General features: G+C 55.9%; 1 protein-coding gene and 1 long non-coding RNA gene across 5 annotated transcripts; one reads left to right on the top strand and one right to left on the bottom strand.

Moving 5' to 3' along the window:
* Nucleotides 1-308: 308 nt before the first annotated feature.
* On the bottom strand, nucleotides 309-3,112 carry LOC137775021 (uncharacterized). Of its 3 annotated transcripts, XR_011075967.1 has the most exons (4): nucleotides 3,037-3,112; nucleotides 2,619-2,717; nucleotides 2,196-2,360; nucleotides 309-1,409 (listed from the first exon to the last, which is right to left on the bottom strand). It is a non-coding gene; the product is annotated as an uncharacterized lncRNA (long non-coding RNA). The 3 variants fall into 3 exon arrangements; XR_011075968.1 differs by lacking the exon at nucleotides 3,037-3,112 and having other exon boundaries at nucleotides 2,615-2,941; XR_011075966.1 differs by lacking the exon at nucleotides 3,037-3,112 and having other exon boundaries at nucleotides 310-1,409; nucleotides 2,619-2,941.
* TNFRSF1A (TNF receptor superfamily member 1A) lies at nucleotides 2,941-14,664 on the top strand. Of its 2 annotated transcripts, XM_068560619.1 has the most exons (10): nucleotides 2,941-3,319; nucleotides 9,835-9,988; nucleotides 10,209-10,337; nucleotides 10,564-10,713; nucleotides 10,861-10,939; nucleotides 12,531-12,601; nucleotides 12,725-12,838; nucleotides 13,169-13,197; nucleotides 13,401-13,632; nucleotides 13,763-14,664. In XM_068560619.1, the coding sequence occupies exons 1-10, from the start codon at nucleotides 3,281-3,283 to the stop codon at nucleotides 14,068-14,070; spliced, it is 1,305 nt and encodes a 434-aa protein (XP_068416720.1). In that variant the 5' UTR covers nucleotides 2,941-3,280; the 3' UTR covers nucleotides 14,071-14,664. The 2 variants fall into 2 exon arrangements, with proteins under 2 accessions (XP_068416720.1, XP_068416721.1); XM_068560620.1 differs by lacking the exon at nucleotides 9,835-9,988 and having other exon boundaries at nucleotides 2,942-3,319.
* Nucleotides 14,665-14,810: the final 146 nt, after the last annotated feature.

The raw sequence follows: 14,810 nt of genomic DNA, 5'->3' as shown, positions 1-14,810 counted from the left end.
ATAAAGTGGATTTTAAAAGCAAATGGGTGCCAGTTATGGGGGCCGGGAGGGGACTAGGGCAGGTACCAGTAATACAGGGCATGCGTTTTTCTAGAGTGTTTATTGAAATCAGCAGTAATCTGCACACTTGCATCGTATGAGTAGTTATCCAAAATTAGCACATCCAGGAGAGGTGCTCCTAGTTTCTCTGTCCCAGGTTGATCAGACTGGTAGAGAAGAGAGTTCAAGTTGCCTCATTTTCCTTATTGAGCTTATCAGGTGAAGTGACTTGCCCAAGTTCATGATTCTTACAGAACCAGCTTGGAAGCCAGGTCTTCTGTGACTCAGCCTGTTTTCCTGTGACATATAGGGCTGGGATGTCAGGGGCTGGAACCCATGTCACCCCGACTGAGAGTTCAGTGCCCTTTTGATGACTCTGCTACTGTGGGGCCCGTGTGTGTGAGTGTGTGTGTGTGTGTGTGACACGTGATGGAGAGACGGGGCTCTGTTATCTAAAGCTCTTTATACGCTTTATCCTTTGCTTCATGAGCCCTAACAGCCAATCCTAGTTTGCCCCTGTCCTATTTCTCCATCTCTCCCATTGTCTCCCTTGCCATGATTTCTTCTTCCCCTGGAGGGATTATGTTCATACTCTCACCTCCTCCAAGAGACTGGTTAGCTGTTCATATCCCTAGATCCATGCACCTCTCACCATCTTTTTTTAAACAGAATTTTATTGAACCGTTGAATACAATGTGTCTCAAGACTTTAAACTTGCTGAGTAAATAGGCATTTATCCTAAACAATGAAAGAAATTCTCCTTTTGTGCCGGGCTATGTGTAATGGCATTGACAGTTGGCACAGACTACTAAAAATTCCTTGTAACATTAAAAATAGGACATTGACACCTGAAACTAACACAACACTGTAAATCAACTATATTTCAATAAAAATTAAAAAAAATAGGACACTGAAGTTATTATTGTTAATACAAACTATTAACATTGCTACCACTGATTGAATGCTTAGTATACGGCAAACCCTTGCTAAACACTTTACATGCGTTTGCTCATCAATGCGTGCCTCCCATTTCTTACATGAGCAGCCTGTGGCTCTTCTGGCTTCCTTACACTGGAAACTGGGCAATTTGACTCTTGCACTTTATTTCAGTGACTCTGCTTCTATAAGAGCTCTGCTTTGGGTCCATTCGTACTGTACTTGGAGCCTCCCTGTGTGTTGGTGGAGGTGACCTTCCTCTGTGTGTCCAGCTTCAACCCTCTTGTTCCTCAGAAGCTGGAGGATGGGGTGGAGTGAAGTCAGCCAGAAGTGGGGGCGTCCAAGCTCCGTTCACATCCACAGCTCTGTTCCTGGGATCACAGAGGGGCGCCAGGAAAGGGCCAGGGAGGGTGGATACCAGCGTGGGGAGTCAGCTGGTGGATCAAGAGGCAAAGGGGTGAGGAGCTCTGATGCCAAGTCACAAAGCCCTAGGACCTCACTCCTGTCTGGTCTCCCTGCATTTCCAGCAACGTCAGCGGCTGGAGGACCCGGGGCCTGGACTGGGTCTAGGGAAGGTCATTGCGGCCAGAGAATATTTGGGTGAATGTTGTACCCTTGTTGTGGGATGCATTTGGGAGATGTCCTGCACAGATAAGCATGGCATAAAATACCCAAAGAGGGACTTCCCTGATGGTCCAGTGGTTAAGAATCCGCCTTCCAATGCAGGGGACGCGGGTTCCATCTCTGGTTGGGGAACTAAGCCCACGTGCCGCAACTACTGAACCCGCACGTCTCAACTAGAGAGCCCGCATGCTGCAACTACAGAGCCCACATGCCCTGGAGCCTGTGTGCCACAACTAGAGAGAAGCCCACGCGCTCCAACGAAAGATCCCGCGTGCCGCAACTAAGACCCGACGCAGCCATAAATAAATAAATAAATAAATAATTTTTTAAAATACCCAAAGAATCAGGGGGTGGGGTCTGACTCAGAAGGACTGATGGAAAGCGGTAATTATGTGTCGTAGCAAAATGGGCCCTTAGTCTGAAGTCAGGAGTCTGGGGGCTGGGCTGGCTCTGCAGGGCACAGGACCTGCGTGTCTCTGGGCTTCAGTTTTCTCGATTATAAAACAAGGGGGCTGCAGTAGATTATCTCCGAGGGCAATTCGGATTGATGTATCAGAATATTTGGGAAAGGGGCACTGGGAATGTACTAGTAATACCTGATGGAGAGAGCTGTAATTCCACAGCATTGTCACGGATGTGATCTCATTAGGCCTCATGACGTCATCTTCCCCACGAAGGTAGGCCAGGCACTGTCGCTCTCATTTCAAAACCGAGGTCTTTTGAGAGGTCCCACCATGGTTTGGAGGCAGAGCCAGGATCCGCTGTTGGGAGCATCGCCCAGCAAAGACTGGATGAGAACTGGGGCCAGGGGGCGGGGCGGGGGGGTGGTCGTGGGGGGGGGCAGGGAGGTGCGGGGCGGCAGGGCCCCAAGTCAGGGTTAGGCTTTACTCTGAGGTTTCGGTTGGAGGCGTAAATTCCTAAGAAACTGAGAGATTAAGGTGTCAGTGGAGAACTCTGGGGAAAGGGGAAGGGGTTCTAAGGAACACTGAGGACTTGTCCCTCATCAGACGCTTACCTACCTGCCGGTGTCAATAAATCCTGCCGGCAACCTCACGAGACAGCGGCTCTCCATTTTGCAAACTGGAACACAGCATCCGAGTTTGTCCAAGACCACCCACCTAAAAAGCAGAGAATCCTGAGCTGGAACCCAGCGAATCTGACTCCAAAGCCCCAGTCTTTCTACTGCTGTTCATTTGGGAAAGGTCGGGCGATGGGGGAGGGGGCAGGGGGCCGGCGCCCCTGGGTGTCTGGGTGGGAGTGGTCAGACCCGCGCACGTGGCAGGGCAGCAGGGTCCGGGCGCCCGTGCCTCGGACTGGGTACAAAAGGTTAAGGCACCTTGGCCCCCCCTCCTCCCGCCTCCTCCCGCCTCCTCCCGCCTCCACCCCGGCTCTTCCTGCCCTGAAGTTGCAACACCCCACTCTCCCTTCCCCTCCCACCTCCTCTCTGCTTGACTTTTCTCGGAGTTCTCCGAACTCAGGCTGCAGTGCCGGCCTTCCGGGTTTGAGGTCCCCGGGACCCGGCTGTGATCCCCGCCCCAGTCTCAACCCTCCACTCCCCTGCCCGACGCCCGGGCTCCACTCCGGACCCTGCTCATCCTGGGACTGCGTCGCTGCCACTGTCGCCTCTGTCCACCACTGCCTGAGCCCTGATGGGGGAGTGAGAGGCCACAGCTGGCCGGACATGGGCCTCCCCACCGTGCCTGGCCTGCTGCTGCCACTGGTGAGACGGGGGACGGAGGGCGGAGTGGGCTGGCGGGCGAGCGGCGCCTGGGGCCGGAGAGAGCCGAGGGCCGGGCCCCAGCCTCAGGCCTGCGCGGCCTGACCTCAAACACTGCCCCATTCATTCGCTGCCCTGAGTCGGGAGCAAGGGAGAAGTTTGAAAGGTAGGGAGGGAAAGGGGCTCCCGGGCTGCCAGGAATGTCGGGGCAGGTGCCCGCGGCGGGGGCGGGGGAGTTTGTTCGGAAACCGAAAGGACTGGGAGAAAGAAGGTCTGTCCTCTCAGAGTCCAGATGATTCTGAATTCTGTCCGGCAGTTCAGCAGTCTTGGGCCGTGGAGAGGCCAGGCTGCCGGTGAGCCCGGCTGAGCACACCCTGCTGGAGGGCAGGGACTGGACGCCAGCGAAGTGGGGAAACTGAGTCTGGGAGAGGCCCTGGCTTGGGGCGGGTAGGCTTGGGATGCTGTGTGTTGGAGGCATTTGGCAGGGGGATCGGTAGCCGGATAGGGACCCGGCAACCCCGTGGCCTCCCCAGGCCCAGGCCTCCCACCCGGGGGGCACTCTTCACCCTGGATCTGTGGCCACTGTCTGTGGGCCTGACCCTCCTCCCCCGCCTCAGAGCCCTGGACCTGCCCCCCAAGCCCTTCCCACGGACCCAGACAACAGAGCACTTGCTTTCTTCTTCCACAGCTCAGTTTGGGGAAGTTGGTAGACAGTTGTTTTCGTCACTGGAAAATGTCCCTTTCTCTTGCTTCAGCCTTGTTTCAATGTATCCCTGACCCCTCCGCGTCCTGCAGTCGTCCTGCGCAGAAACCCGGCCCCTCGCCTCCACCTAGCTGGGGGCACTGCGTTGGCCACTTTCTTCAGGGTTCCTGCTCTTCCCTGGCCCAGCCGCCACTCCCCACCTCTCCTCCCCTCACCTCTCCTCCCCCCACCTCTCCTCCCCCACCCCTCCTCCCCCCACCTCTCCTTCCCCCACTCCTCCTTCCCCCACCTCTTCTTCCCCCAGGGTCTTGTACTGTGTCCCCAGATCATTCCTTTCTCTTCTGTCACATCTCCTCCGAGTCTCCTCTCTGAACCTTTCTCTCCAGTTCCTCCCGCTCCCTCTGCTCTAGTCCACGTTTCTAGACCCTAGTTCCCTGCGCAGCACCCCGCCCCCTCCTGTGGGCCCAGGCCCACCTTTCCCTCCCCTGCAGGCTGTCCTTCCCACAGGCTCCCCCTGCTCTTCATCCAGCTGCCCTGCCTTCTCTTGTCTCCTGGCAGTAAATCACCCGGTCCGGTCCTGACTCCCTCAGGGACTAGCTGCCTGGGCTTGAGCAGGTTACATAACCCTTCATGCCTTGTTGCTTCTTTATCTCTAAGATGGACAGAATCGTCACTACCTCGTAATGTCGTTTTGAAGATGAAATAGATAGATATATATTAAGTATTCCATTCATTTGTGCCTGCTTGGCGCTAGATACTCTTTTAGGTGCTGGACTTACAGCAGTGAACAAAAATCTCTGCCTTCGTGGAGTCTCTATTCTAGTAGAGGAACAGGGTATAGCAAACAGAAAGCACTCAATAAACGTTAGCTTTCATATTGTTAATAGTATCAGTATCAGTAGTGGTTGTAACTAGTGGCTTCTGCGTTTGGGAAACAAGAGGTACGGGGAGCCTGAATGGATAAAGGAATGTGCCTGGGGCTGCAGCTGATCCAGCCCAGGTTGGGGTGTGACAGCTAAGGGACCAGGCTCAGCCTGGAGCTGGAGTGGAAACAGGAGGTGTGCAGTGCTGGGTGAGGCTGTCCACGGGCTTTCCAACTGCCCGCCACTCAATGGGCAATACAGGGAACTGTGTGTGTGTGGTGGTGGGGGGGGGGCGCGTGGAGGTGGGGGAAGAATGCAGGAGAGATTGTAACAGAGCACATAAGATCTTGCTGCTTTCAAAGAGCTGACAGTCTTGGAGCCAAGACAGCTTACAGCAAAAAATGATTTTAGAACACTCTGGGGGGAAATGCCCGCAAAAGCATTGCGACGTGGTGCCCTGGAACACCCATGGGAGGCAGAACCGGGAGGGCTGTGAGTGCCGTCCTGCTGCCTCTTCTGCTCAGCAGATCTCAGCTCCAGCGCCCGTGCGCCCTGCAGAGACGCAGAGTCCACAGTCGCCTGTCTCTGACCCAACTGAGAGCACAAGCCATGTATTCATCTCGGCATCCTTGCGGGACCTGCGCCTCTACAGTGCTCCTTAACTGTTTGTTGAATGAATAAAGGATGGAACGAGGGACGGAATGCCTCATAGAAGAGTGGTTTTGGAGCTGAGATTTAAAGCCACTGACTGGCAGCAGGCTGGAAAGAAGGGGGACTGGTTTGTGGTAGAGCGGAGGAACGGAGAGATGGGATTTTGTGTTGGGGGCTGGTGATGGCAGGAAGCTGAGCACCTCGGCTGCAGGCGAAGGACCCTGTTGAGGAACAAGAAGAAGCGAGAAAGAGAAAATTGGAGGAAGTGGGGGAAGCGATGGAGAGAGAATCCTGACTGTGGTCCCAGGTAGAGGAATTCATTCATTCATTCATTCATAAAAGGTTCTCTCAGGGCTGCTGCGCCTGGGCATGTGTCCAGAATAGCAGTGAGGTACCTCTGCAAGTTCTCATTCAGGGAAAGAGTGACCCATGGAAATGATGTTTGAGGTCCGGCCCCAGAAAGGAAGATTCCCACACCTGTGGGTGCAGGTTGAAGCTTGAATGCAAGATAAGAAAGCGTGTAGGATGGATTGGAGCAGGAAAAAGGCGGGAAGACGGTTGCAGTGATCGGGTGTGAGGCAACCCCTGGACTTGGAAAGGATTGAGAGATGACGGGGGAGGTCTGGCAAGATGGACTACAGACTGGATGGCGGCACAGGAGGGATGGGGGCCTTGAGGAGAGAAGGGTGGCAAAGAGAAGTTGATAGTGTGACATTTGTCCAGGTCAGGAGGTCGATGGATTTCCTTTGGGGCGCGTTGAGGGTCTGGAGAACAGCCAAGTGAAGGGAGCATCTAACAGGCTAGAGCAGAGGTTCTCAGACTCATATCTGCCTTTGTGTCGTTCATAAGTGACACAAAACCTTCACTCACCAGGGATGCTGAAAAGGAGAGGAAAGCTTGTCAGCATCTCCTGGGAGGGTGTTTGCGATTGTGCGTGTGTGGGGGAAGGAGAGGGGAACTCTCCCCTGGAGATAAATCTATTCCTACAGGGAGGCACTGACTCCCATCTTCCCACTTTGGTTTTCACTGGCCTTGACTGGAGTGGAAGACAGTCATGAAATCACCCAATCAAACCACATTTATTTCCCTCTTCCAGTTCTGGGTGCGGAGGATTAGACATTATCTCTGACCAAAACACTTTCTCATCTCTCATCGCATAGTTTATGGTCTGTTTGGGGAGATCATATGTACTCACCCGAGGTAGTTATGGTAAGAGCCCAAAATAGGTATAGTTAATCCGTATTTTTAAAGTTCACAGGGTGGGTGTGTATCTCATGAGCTGGAGTGGGGGGAAGCCTCATTAATGGGGGGCTTCCGGGGAGGGAGGCCGGGTCTCAACTGGGCCTTGGAGGAGAAGCTGTCCTGAGCTCCCCAAAGATTTTGACATCAAATGAACACAAGACATTTTAAGTTAATGAACAAATTAACGCAGGACGGCACAGTGAGGTGGCTGGGTCGGAGCTAGACCACAGGGTCGCTCTGCTGTCAGCTCCTCCGCCCCCAAGCTGCGGCCCCAGCACAGGAAGTCACACTTAAAAGCCTCCCTAGGCGGAAGTTATGGGGGAGTTGGAGAGGTGCTGGGCCACCCCTTCAACTGTCTCTCCACAGGCACCCCAGCTTCCTGCCCTTCCCCTGCTCCAGGCCACAGGCACTCAGGCTGCCTGGGGTCTGGGCGCTCCGAGTTCACCTCCTATTTCCGCTGTTTTGCTGCAAGATGCAGCGGCTAAGCACTGGAGACAGCCAGTGCCAAGGAATGGTGCCTGCTGGCTCCTGGGGTCAGAGTGGGCTGGCTCGGGGGGCTGCTGGGGACTGGGGGGGACCCGGGGAAACGGTGCTGCTTGTCTTACACCCCGTCTTGCTCGCTCCCTCCCGGAACTGGGTGCTCAGGGCTCTGGAGTTTTGCCTGTGCTGCCAGCGGGCTTGTGGGAGGGGGATGTGAAGCCTCAGAACTGGCCGCCTTTCCTAAGGATTGTCTCAGGACCCCAGGGAGGTCCCCAAGCCCAACCCAGCTGGCCAGAACCAGTCAGGCTGTGGGAAGGCAGTGAACCCGGGTGGGAGGGCAGCCTTGGTTTGCTCCCTTCTGGAACTGGGAAGTGTCAGGGGGGCTCACGTGAGAACCCAGGGAAAGGACAAACCCGTAGAGAGACTGGTTGAACCAGGAGGAGGAGCCTGGGCGGGGCTGGGTCTAAAGGAAGGATGCTGAGGGGTGGGAAGGAGCTGAGTGGCCCTCAGGGAGGGGCGGGTAGTGACCCGATGGGAGGAAGCACGGGGTCGGCCGAGACTTCCCTTTGGGATGGAATGGGATAGGGAGCCATTTCCCGAAAAAGTGGGCCAAGAGGGACTGAGGCCCATTGCCTGGCTCCTGGGAGGAGGAGGGGAGGAAAGGGGGCTCTGAGTGGGGATTGGAGGGAGAGACCGGCCCACACGAGGAAGGGATCGGATCGGGTCCCAGTTGCGGGCTGGTCCCTTCAGCCTTTCTGCTGACTCATGACCCTTGAGGAGCTGGGGAAGCTGCTGGTTCCCTCTCCCTCCCCTAGATTCCCTCCCTCCCTCTGGCCTGAGTCACCGGGCAGAGCTGCTGGGAAAAGATTTCCCTTTCCCGGATCTGACTTAACCCCCAAAATGCTGGAGATCGCGGTGGGAGGCACGTGGCCTGAGAAGGCGCCTCTCTCTCCTTCCTGGGAAGGACCCCCACCCCCAGCCCAACCTGCCGCCGCCGCCGTTCTTTTTCCTGATGCTGTCTCTGCCGGTTGGCCCTGCTCCCAGCCGCCTGGATGGAATTCCAAGTGCCAGTGACCTTAGGTGCTGTGAGCCCTTCTTCGGGGAAAGGAACCACACTTTCAGGACTGGGAAGTCCTTCCCATAAACACTCCAGACTTTTCCTGTTGCTCTGGAAGCCTCAGCCCTGTTCTCAGGGGAGGTGGCACAGTGCTGGAGTGGCCAGGGAAGGGTGCTGCCTCTGGGTGGGGAGGGCGCCCTACGCCCCTGGGGGGTGGCAGCTGGGTTTCTGAGTGTGGCTTCCCCTGTCTGGGGCTGGGGCGGGGGCTTGGGCTTCCGGGCCGCTGCAGCGACACCTAGCGGGGGACTGGGGCGTGACCGGCCTACAGCCTTGGGCTACCAGGCCCTCCTGTCTTGGGCTGGGGTTTCTGGGATCTGATTAGCCTGTTGCTCCCAAAGTTTAACATCCTTGGAGGACATCCTCTTATCTTTACATAAGGCGGCCTTTATAGCAGAGCAAACAAAATCAAGGCCCAGGGAAAGCCAGGAAGAGGCTGGTAGGAGGTGAAACAGCAAAGTCTGGGTTGGAGCTCAACACAGCCTCTTGGCTGGGCCGTCCCAGCTCTGAAGCCAGGGCTGGGCGAGTGATTCCGGGGCGGTGGGCTTGGCCTGGGGCCGGAAAACAGGCTCCCGGGACACCCCGATGTGCAGAGGGCAGAGGGACTCCCTGGCACGCCCTCAGCTCCCGGCTCGGTGGCCTTTGAGCCGGGTCCCCAGCCTCCAGCCGGCTCCAATTGCATGTAACCTCCATGCCTTTGCCCACTCCCGCCCCACCTAAACCTCATCACCTTTCTACCCCCATCCCTGACCCCGAACTTTCCCTTTTTCTCCGCTCCCCATTTGCCCTGGCCAACCTGGGGTATTTGTGCAGGTTTACTGGTGGAAGGGGATGCAGCCCGGAGTCTGAGGGCAGGATCCTGAGTGAGGTTTTGGTACAGATTTACAAAGAAACTCTTCCTTTGGCTTCTGCCCGCTGTCCAGGAATGGTCCCCACAGGGACGTCACTCACCTCCACTCCAATCTGATGTTACAAAAAACCTTTTTAATGGCATAACATAATACAGGAAAGCGCACAGATCCTAAATGTTCACCTCCGTGAATGTGCACGAAGTGAATACACTGTGAACGCAGCACCTAGATGGAGAAACGCCACCCTAATCTTTAGGGCTACTCGTCGGAAGGAAGGGCCTGTTCCCAACCCGGAAAACTCCTTGAACATCTGCCCTGTGTCCAGCACTAATAGCTGCTTTGGGGAAATAAGGATAAAATACGGCCCGTGCCTGGAGTTTACCAGCCTTGAGTTGGAAGGACAGAAATGAATACACAGGACCACCAGAGGACAATTAAGATGGCACAGTGCCGACAGCCTAGGCTTAGAGGAGAACGTGGCGTGTGAGCGGGAGTGGCCTGGGGAGAATGTTCCGCGGAGAAAAGACTTGAGCTGGGAAGGCTTTAGACTCGCTCCCTCTGAGACCCCGCCCCTCCCTCCCCTGACGGGCCTCCTCCATCTGACTCTTCCCCAGGTGCTCCGGGCTCTGTTGGTGGATGTGTACCCCGCGGGGATTCATGGGCTGGTCCCTCACCCCGGGGACCGGGAGAAGAGAGAGAGTTCGTGTCCCCAAGGGAAATATAGCCACCCTCAAAATAATTCCATTTGCTGCACAAAGTGCCACAAAGGTAGGAGAAAGGGATAACCGTGGAACTCCTCAGTTAGGGGGCCCTGCTTCTTCCTTTGCTTTTTCCAGATGTTCCAGAACGCGGGGTCCCTGACTTGGCTGCCTCTCCAGGGCTGGGAGTTTCTCCCTCCTTTCCTCTCCCAGGGACTTCGGGGAGGTGCCCGGGCCGTCCTGGGGCTGGGGCTCCGGGCTGCAGCCTAACCCCGACCCCCCAATCACAGGCACCTACCTGTACAATGATTGTCCGGGCCCGGGGCTGGACACGGACTGCAGGGTGTGTGCCCGCGGCACCTTTACTGCTTCGGAGAACCACCTCAGACAATGCCTGAGCTGCTCCAAGTGCCGGAAAGGTGAGTCTCAGCAGGGGGCGGGGCTCTACACCGACTGGGTCAGGTGGGTGTTCAGAGGGGTGTGCGCGGCTGTCTCCAGGGGAAGGTGCGAAGCTGTGCTGCTGCTGGTGGGCAGGGATGCGTGTGCACAAGTGAACGAATGCATGGGTGTGAGCGTGTGTTACCCAGAGAGACACACCCGGGGGGGGACAGTGGGAGCTCATACCCTATCTACTCCCCTCACCAGAAATGTTCCAGGTGGAGATTGCTCCTTGTGCAGTGGACCGGGATACCGTGTGTGGCTGCAGGAAGAACCAGTATCGGAAATACTGGAGTGAGACTCTGTTCCAGTGTCTGAACTGCAGCCTCTGCCCCAACGGCACGGTGCACCACTCCTGTGAGCATGGCCCTCCCGACCCCGCTGGTCACCCCGTCTCTGGAGGGCGGTCTCCAGCTTGCTGTACTCCTGCCCCTCCTAGTTCTCCCTCCGGCCCTCGGGGTGCTGGGCCATCCTCCTTCAGCTGTGCCGCATCTCTCCCTACAGGCAAGGAGAGACAGGACACCATCTGCCACTGCCACGTGGGGTTCTTTCTAAGAGATGCTGAGTGTGTCTCCTGTGCTCAGTGAGTACTTCTGCCGGCTGCTGGGCCCTGGACCGGGAGGGGAGGGGGAGACTGGGGGGGGTGCTCTGGCTCCTTCCCGCTGTTTGGATGGGAGACACTTCATGTCAAGATACCAGACAGTCCTCCCTGCCCCCAACTTGTTCCTAAAATCTCATGAAGTCTCTGTGGATAGAGGCGCATACCCGCAAGGACTTGAAGTTCTTTTTAAATGTTCAGATGTTTTTTGGAAGACGTTCAGATTCTTGGGCAACAGGCCCTACTATGGATTCTAGGAATACACTTTTACATCTCTGAAATCATGCTGCATCTTACAACAGTTGACGGTGTATCATGGTTCATTTGGCATGTGCATGTGTGTGTGTGTGTGTGTGGGATGTAAATCGTAATGTCTCTGATTATTGATCTTAGGTTTAATGCAGTATGCGCTTTCCTCCCCAGTCCTTTTGACCACACCTCCTCACTCCTTCTGGCTCTGCAGAGGCTGTTCTTGCACACTTGCTTGCAAAGAGGAAACTGAGGGTTCTAAAGTTGAATTGCCCTGGGTTTACATCTCAGGCTAGCCACGTATTGGCTGTGTGAGCTTGGGCAAGTGACTTAACATCTCTGAGCCTTAGTTGTTTTTACCTTTTTTTTTTTCTTTTTTTAAGTCTTTATGAGAATATGTTTTTACCTTTAAAGTAAGGATAATGACATCAGGTTGGCAAAGTTGTAAGAACCACAAAAAATAGCCACAAAGTGTCTGACAAGAAACTCTGTTCTTTTTCCCACTAGTCTCTTCCCCTTAAAAGCACTTCTACACCCCTTCCATGTGGTTCTCACCATGAGCTTGTGAGGTGGGCAAAATGACCTCTCCCTGCTTTCAGATTCCTGCTGAGAACTCACCTCCTCCAGTTCCTTCTAGGACCCCTGATGTAGTTCTCATTAGTCCATGCTGTCCAGTGCCAGCTCCAAAACGGGAAGATGTGCTTGTTCTAGAGTGTTCTCTGGCTGCCCCCAGCAAGATGTGTTTTTTAATTGTTCACATGCATGCTAGACCCCTCTCTCAAAGTTAGGTGTTGTCACCAGCAGTGTCATCTAGAGAAAAAGCTCTTTAACCTTTTTTTCACTGGATTCTCATCAGTAAAACAGTGATAAAATAACAATTCAATGACAGTCAGCATTTATCGAGGGCTTACTATATGTCAGGCATAATTATCTCACTTAATCCTCAATCTTGACAGTGGGTAGGATCCCTGTTTTACTGATGAGGAAACTAAGGCTTACAGGTGAAGTGATTTGCCTGGAGTCACACTGCTAGCCAATGAATGGGGCTGGAATTTATACCTGACTCTGACTGCTTTTAACTCTTTTCCTACATAGCTTCTTCAAGATCAAATCCAGCTCTAAAATGAAATGATTTTGGGATTAACTAATGTTTCTTTCCTCCGCATCAATTCCCAAGATAGGATTAATTTCCATTATATCAAGAGATAGCTAAAATATTTGTAAAGCCAAGAATTTCCAACAAGCTGTGTGGTTTTTTTCTTTTTCTTTTTTTCCTGTATTCCTCTTACGGTGGGCCCCTACTCACCAGCACTCTCTCTTCTTTTAGCTGTAAGAACACGGAGTGCGTGAAATTATGTCCAGCTCTACCTGTAACTAGTAACGACTCTCAGGACCCAGGTGAGGAGAACTATCCTGGTGCCCATGCCCATGGACCCTTTCCTAGTCATGCCCCTCCCCATCCATCCCGCCCTGCTACCTCCAGAGCCCCTCTCCTCTGACCACAATCTGCTCTGTTTCCAGGCACCACAGTACTGTTGCCCCTGGTGATCATCTTTGGTCTTTGCCTGGCATCCTTCCTCCTCATTGTTTTAGCATGCCGCTACCAGCGTTGGAAGCCCAAGCTCTACTCCATCAGTGAGTGGGGCCTTTGGGAAGGGAAAGGGTGCTGGTAGGAATGCGGGAGGAGGCTTCAGAGGAGGCGGGAGGGAGGGATGCACAGGCATGGAGGGAGATGAGGAGTGTCCCCTTAGTTTGCTGACGAGGACCCCACTGACACGAGGTGGTCTTGGACGGCTGGTGAGAGCTCAGCTGGTGAGAGCTCATACTGCATCAGTAGCTCTCTCGTCCCTGGGGCCACATAGGCCCTGAAGCATGTCACCACAAGTACCCACCGCCAGCCCCATGATGGGCGCCAGGGCTGAGAGAGGAAGTGAAATCTTTGACGCTTTGTTTCTTTTTTCTCAGTTTGTGGGCAGTCGGCTCCTGTAAAGGAGGTAAGATGAAACCGGGGAACTACCCGCAGTCTTCCCTAACTGTCCATTGTCATCTTGTAACACCCAAATCACCCGGAATCACCCTTCGTCCTGGGGCTCCCCTGATTCCCTCTAGCCCCAGCGCCCATCCGGAATCCAGAAGAAGGAGGGCTGGGGCTGTTTTTCCTCTTCCCCGCTAATGCTGTGCCTTCGCTCTCTCCCAGGGGGAGCCAGAGCCCCTGGCCTCGGCCCCGAGCTTCAGTCCTGCCTCCAGTCCCACCTTCACCCCCTGTGACCGGTCCAACTTCAGAGTCACATCACTCCCCAGAGAGATGGCCCCGCCCCACCAAGGGGCTGGCCCAATCCTCCCTGCGCCTCCAGCCTCCACCCCCGTCCCCACCCCTGTGCAGAAGTGGGAGGCCAGCGCCCACGGCGCCCCCGCTCCGCTCGCAGATGGTGAGTTCCTCATTCATCCTCGCAGGGAACCCCGGCCGGGGAGGCGGGTGGGCGGGGCGCCCGGGGCGAGTGGGCGGGGGCCGGGCGGGGAGGGCCGCCGCTCCGGGCTCACCGCGCCGCCTCCCTGCAGCCGACCCCGCGACCCTGTACGCCGTGGTGGACGGCGTGCCCCCGTTGCGCTGGAAGGAGTTCGTGCGGCGGCTGGGGCTGAGTGATCACGAAATCGAGCGGCTGGAGCTGCAGAACTTGCGCTGCCTGCGCGAGGCGCAGTACAGCATGCTGGCGGCCTGGCGGCGGCGCACCCCGCGGCGCGAGGCCACGCTGGAGCTGCTGGGCCGCGTGCTCCGCGACATGGACCTGCTCGGCTGCCTGGAGGACATCGAGGAAGCGCTGGGCGGCCCCGCCCCTCTCGCGCCCGAGCCCCGCCTTCCCCGATGAGGCCACGCCCTGCCCCCTGCGGGCAGCCCTGAGATGGATGCTTCCTGTCCCAGGCAGCCTGGAAGGACCTGCGAGATGCCCTCTGGACCCCCGTTTTTCTGGAGGGGAAGGGTCTTGGCGGAGCAGGCATGATCTGGCAGCCACTCACCTGGTGCTACTCCCTCAGTGTATATAGCCTTTCTCAGCTGCCTGAGCACTGCCAGCGGGTGAGCTGTGTGTAGTGTGTGTGTCAGAGTGTGTGTGTCTGTGTGATGTGGAGTGTGTGTACTCGTGAGAGAGGCTGAGTGTGCCAGGAGCCCAGGCGGTGGCTGCGAGGATGAGGGGCGCCATGCCTCATTGCCCATTTTGGACTTGGAGAACCCAGCAAGGCTGCTTGGGGGCCCCTGGTTGGTCCCTGAGTCTGTTTCACAGTAGATAAGCAATCTTTGTATCCATTATGTACACTAATAGAACCTTTGTCCCCCTGCCTGGACAAGCACAGAGTAAGCCGAAGTGTCCCAAGGCAGGGGAGGCACAGAACAAAGGGCCCTCCCGCTGGAGCTGTGGACTTCTGTAAATACACTAAAAGCACGGAATTAAAGCTCTGCTCCTGGAGGGAGTGGCCTTTCTGCGTGGTGCGTGTGGGAGGCGGGGCCAGAGCCATGATCCTGGCCGGGGCGGGGAGGGGGCGGGGGCAGGGAATGCCTCAGCCTCATGCAGCCCACTGACAGAGGAGTCACCTGTGCTCAGTCTGTGACTCC

Source organism: Eschrichtius robustus, chromosome 13 (assembly GCF_028021215.1).
Source record: "Eschrichtius robustus isolate mEscRob2 chromosome 13, mEscRob2.pri, whole genome shotgun sequence".
Classification (NCBI taxonomy): Eukaryota; Metazoa; Chordata; class Mammalia; order Artiodactyla; family Eschrichtiidae; genus Eschrichtius; species Eschrichtius robustus.
The sequence above is the reverse complement of the archived record's forward strand: the minus strand, read 5'-3'. Positions and strand labels throughout refer to the sequence as shown.

Coding starts and splice junctions, on each gene's coding strand:
- TNFRSF1A (XM_068560619.1), top strand. CDS start 3,281: ATGGGCCTCCCCACCGTGCCTGGCCTGCTGCTGCCACTG. Junction 3,320..9,834: donor CTGGCCTGCTGCTGCCACTG/GTGAGACGGGGG, acceptor ACTCTTCCCCAG/GTGCTCCGGGCTCTGTTGGT. Junction 12,602..12,724: donor TAACGACTCTCAGGACCCAG/GTGAGGAGAACT, acceptor CTCTGTTTCCAG/GCACCACAGTACTGTTGCCC.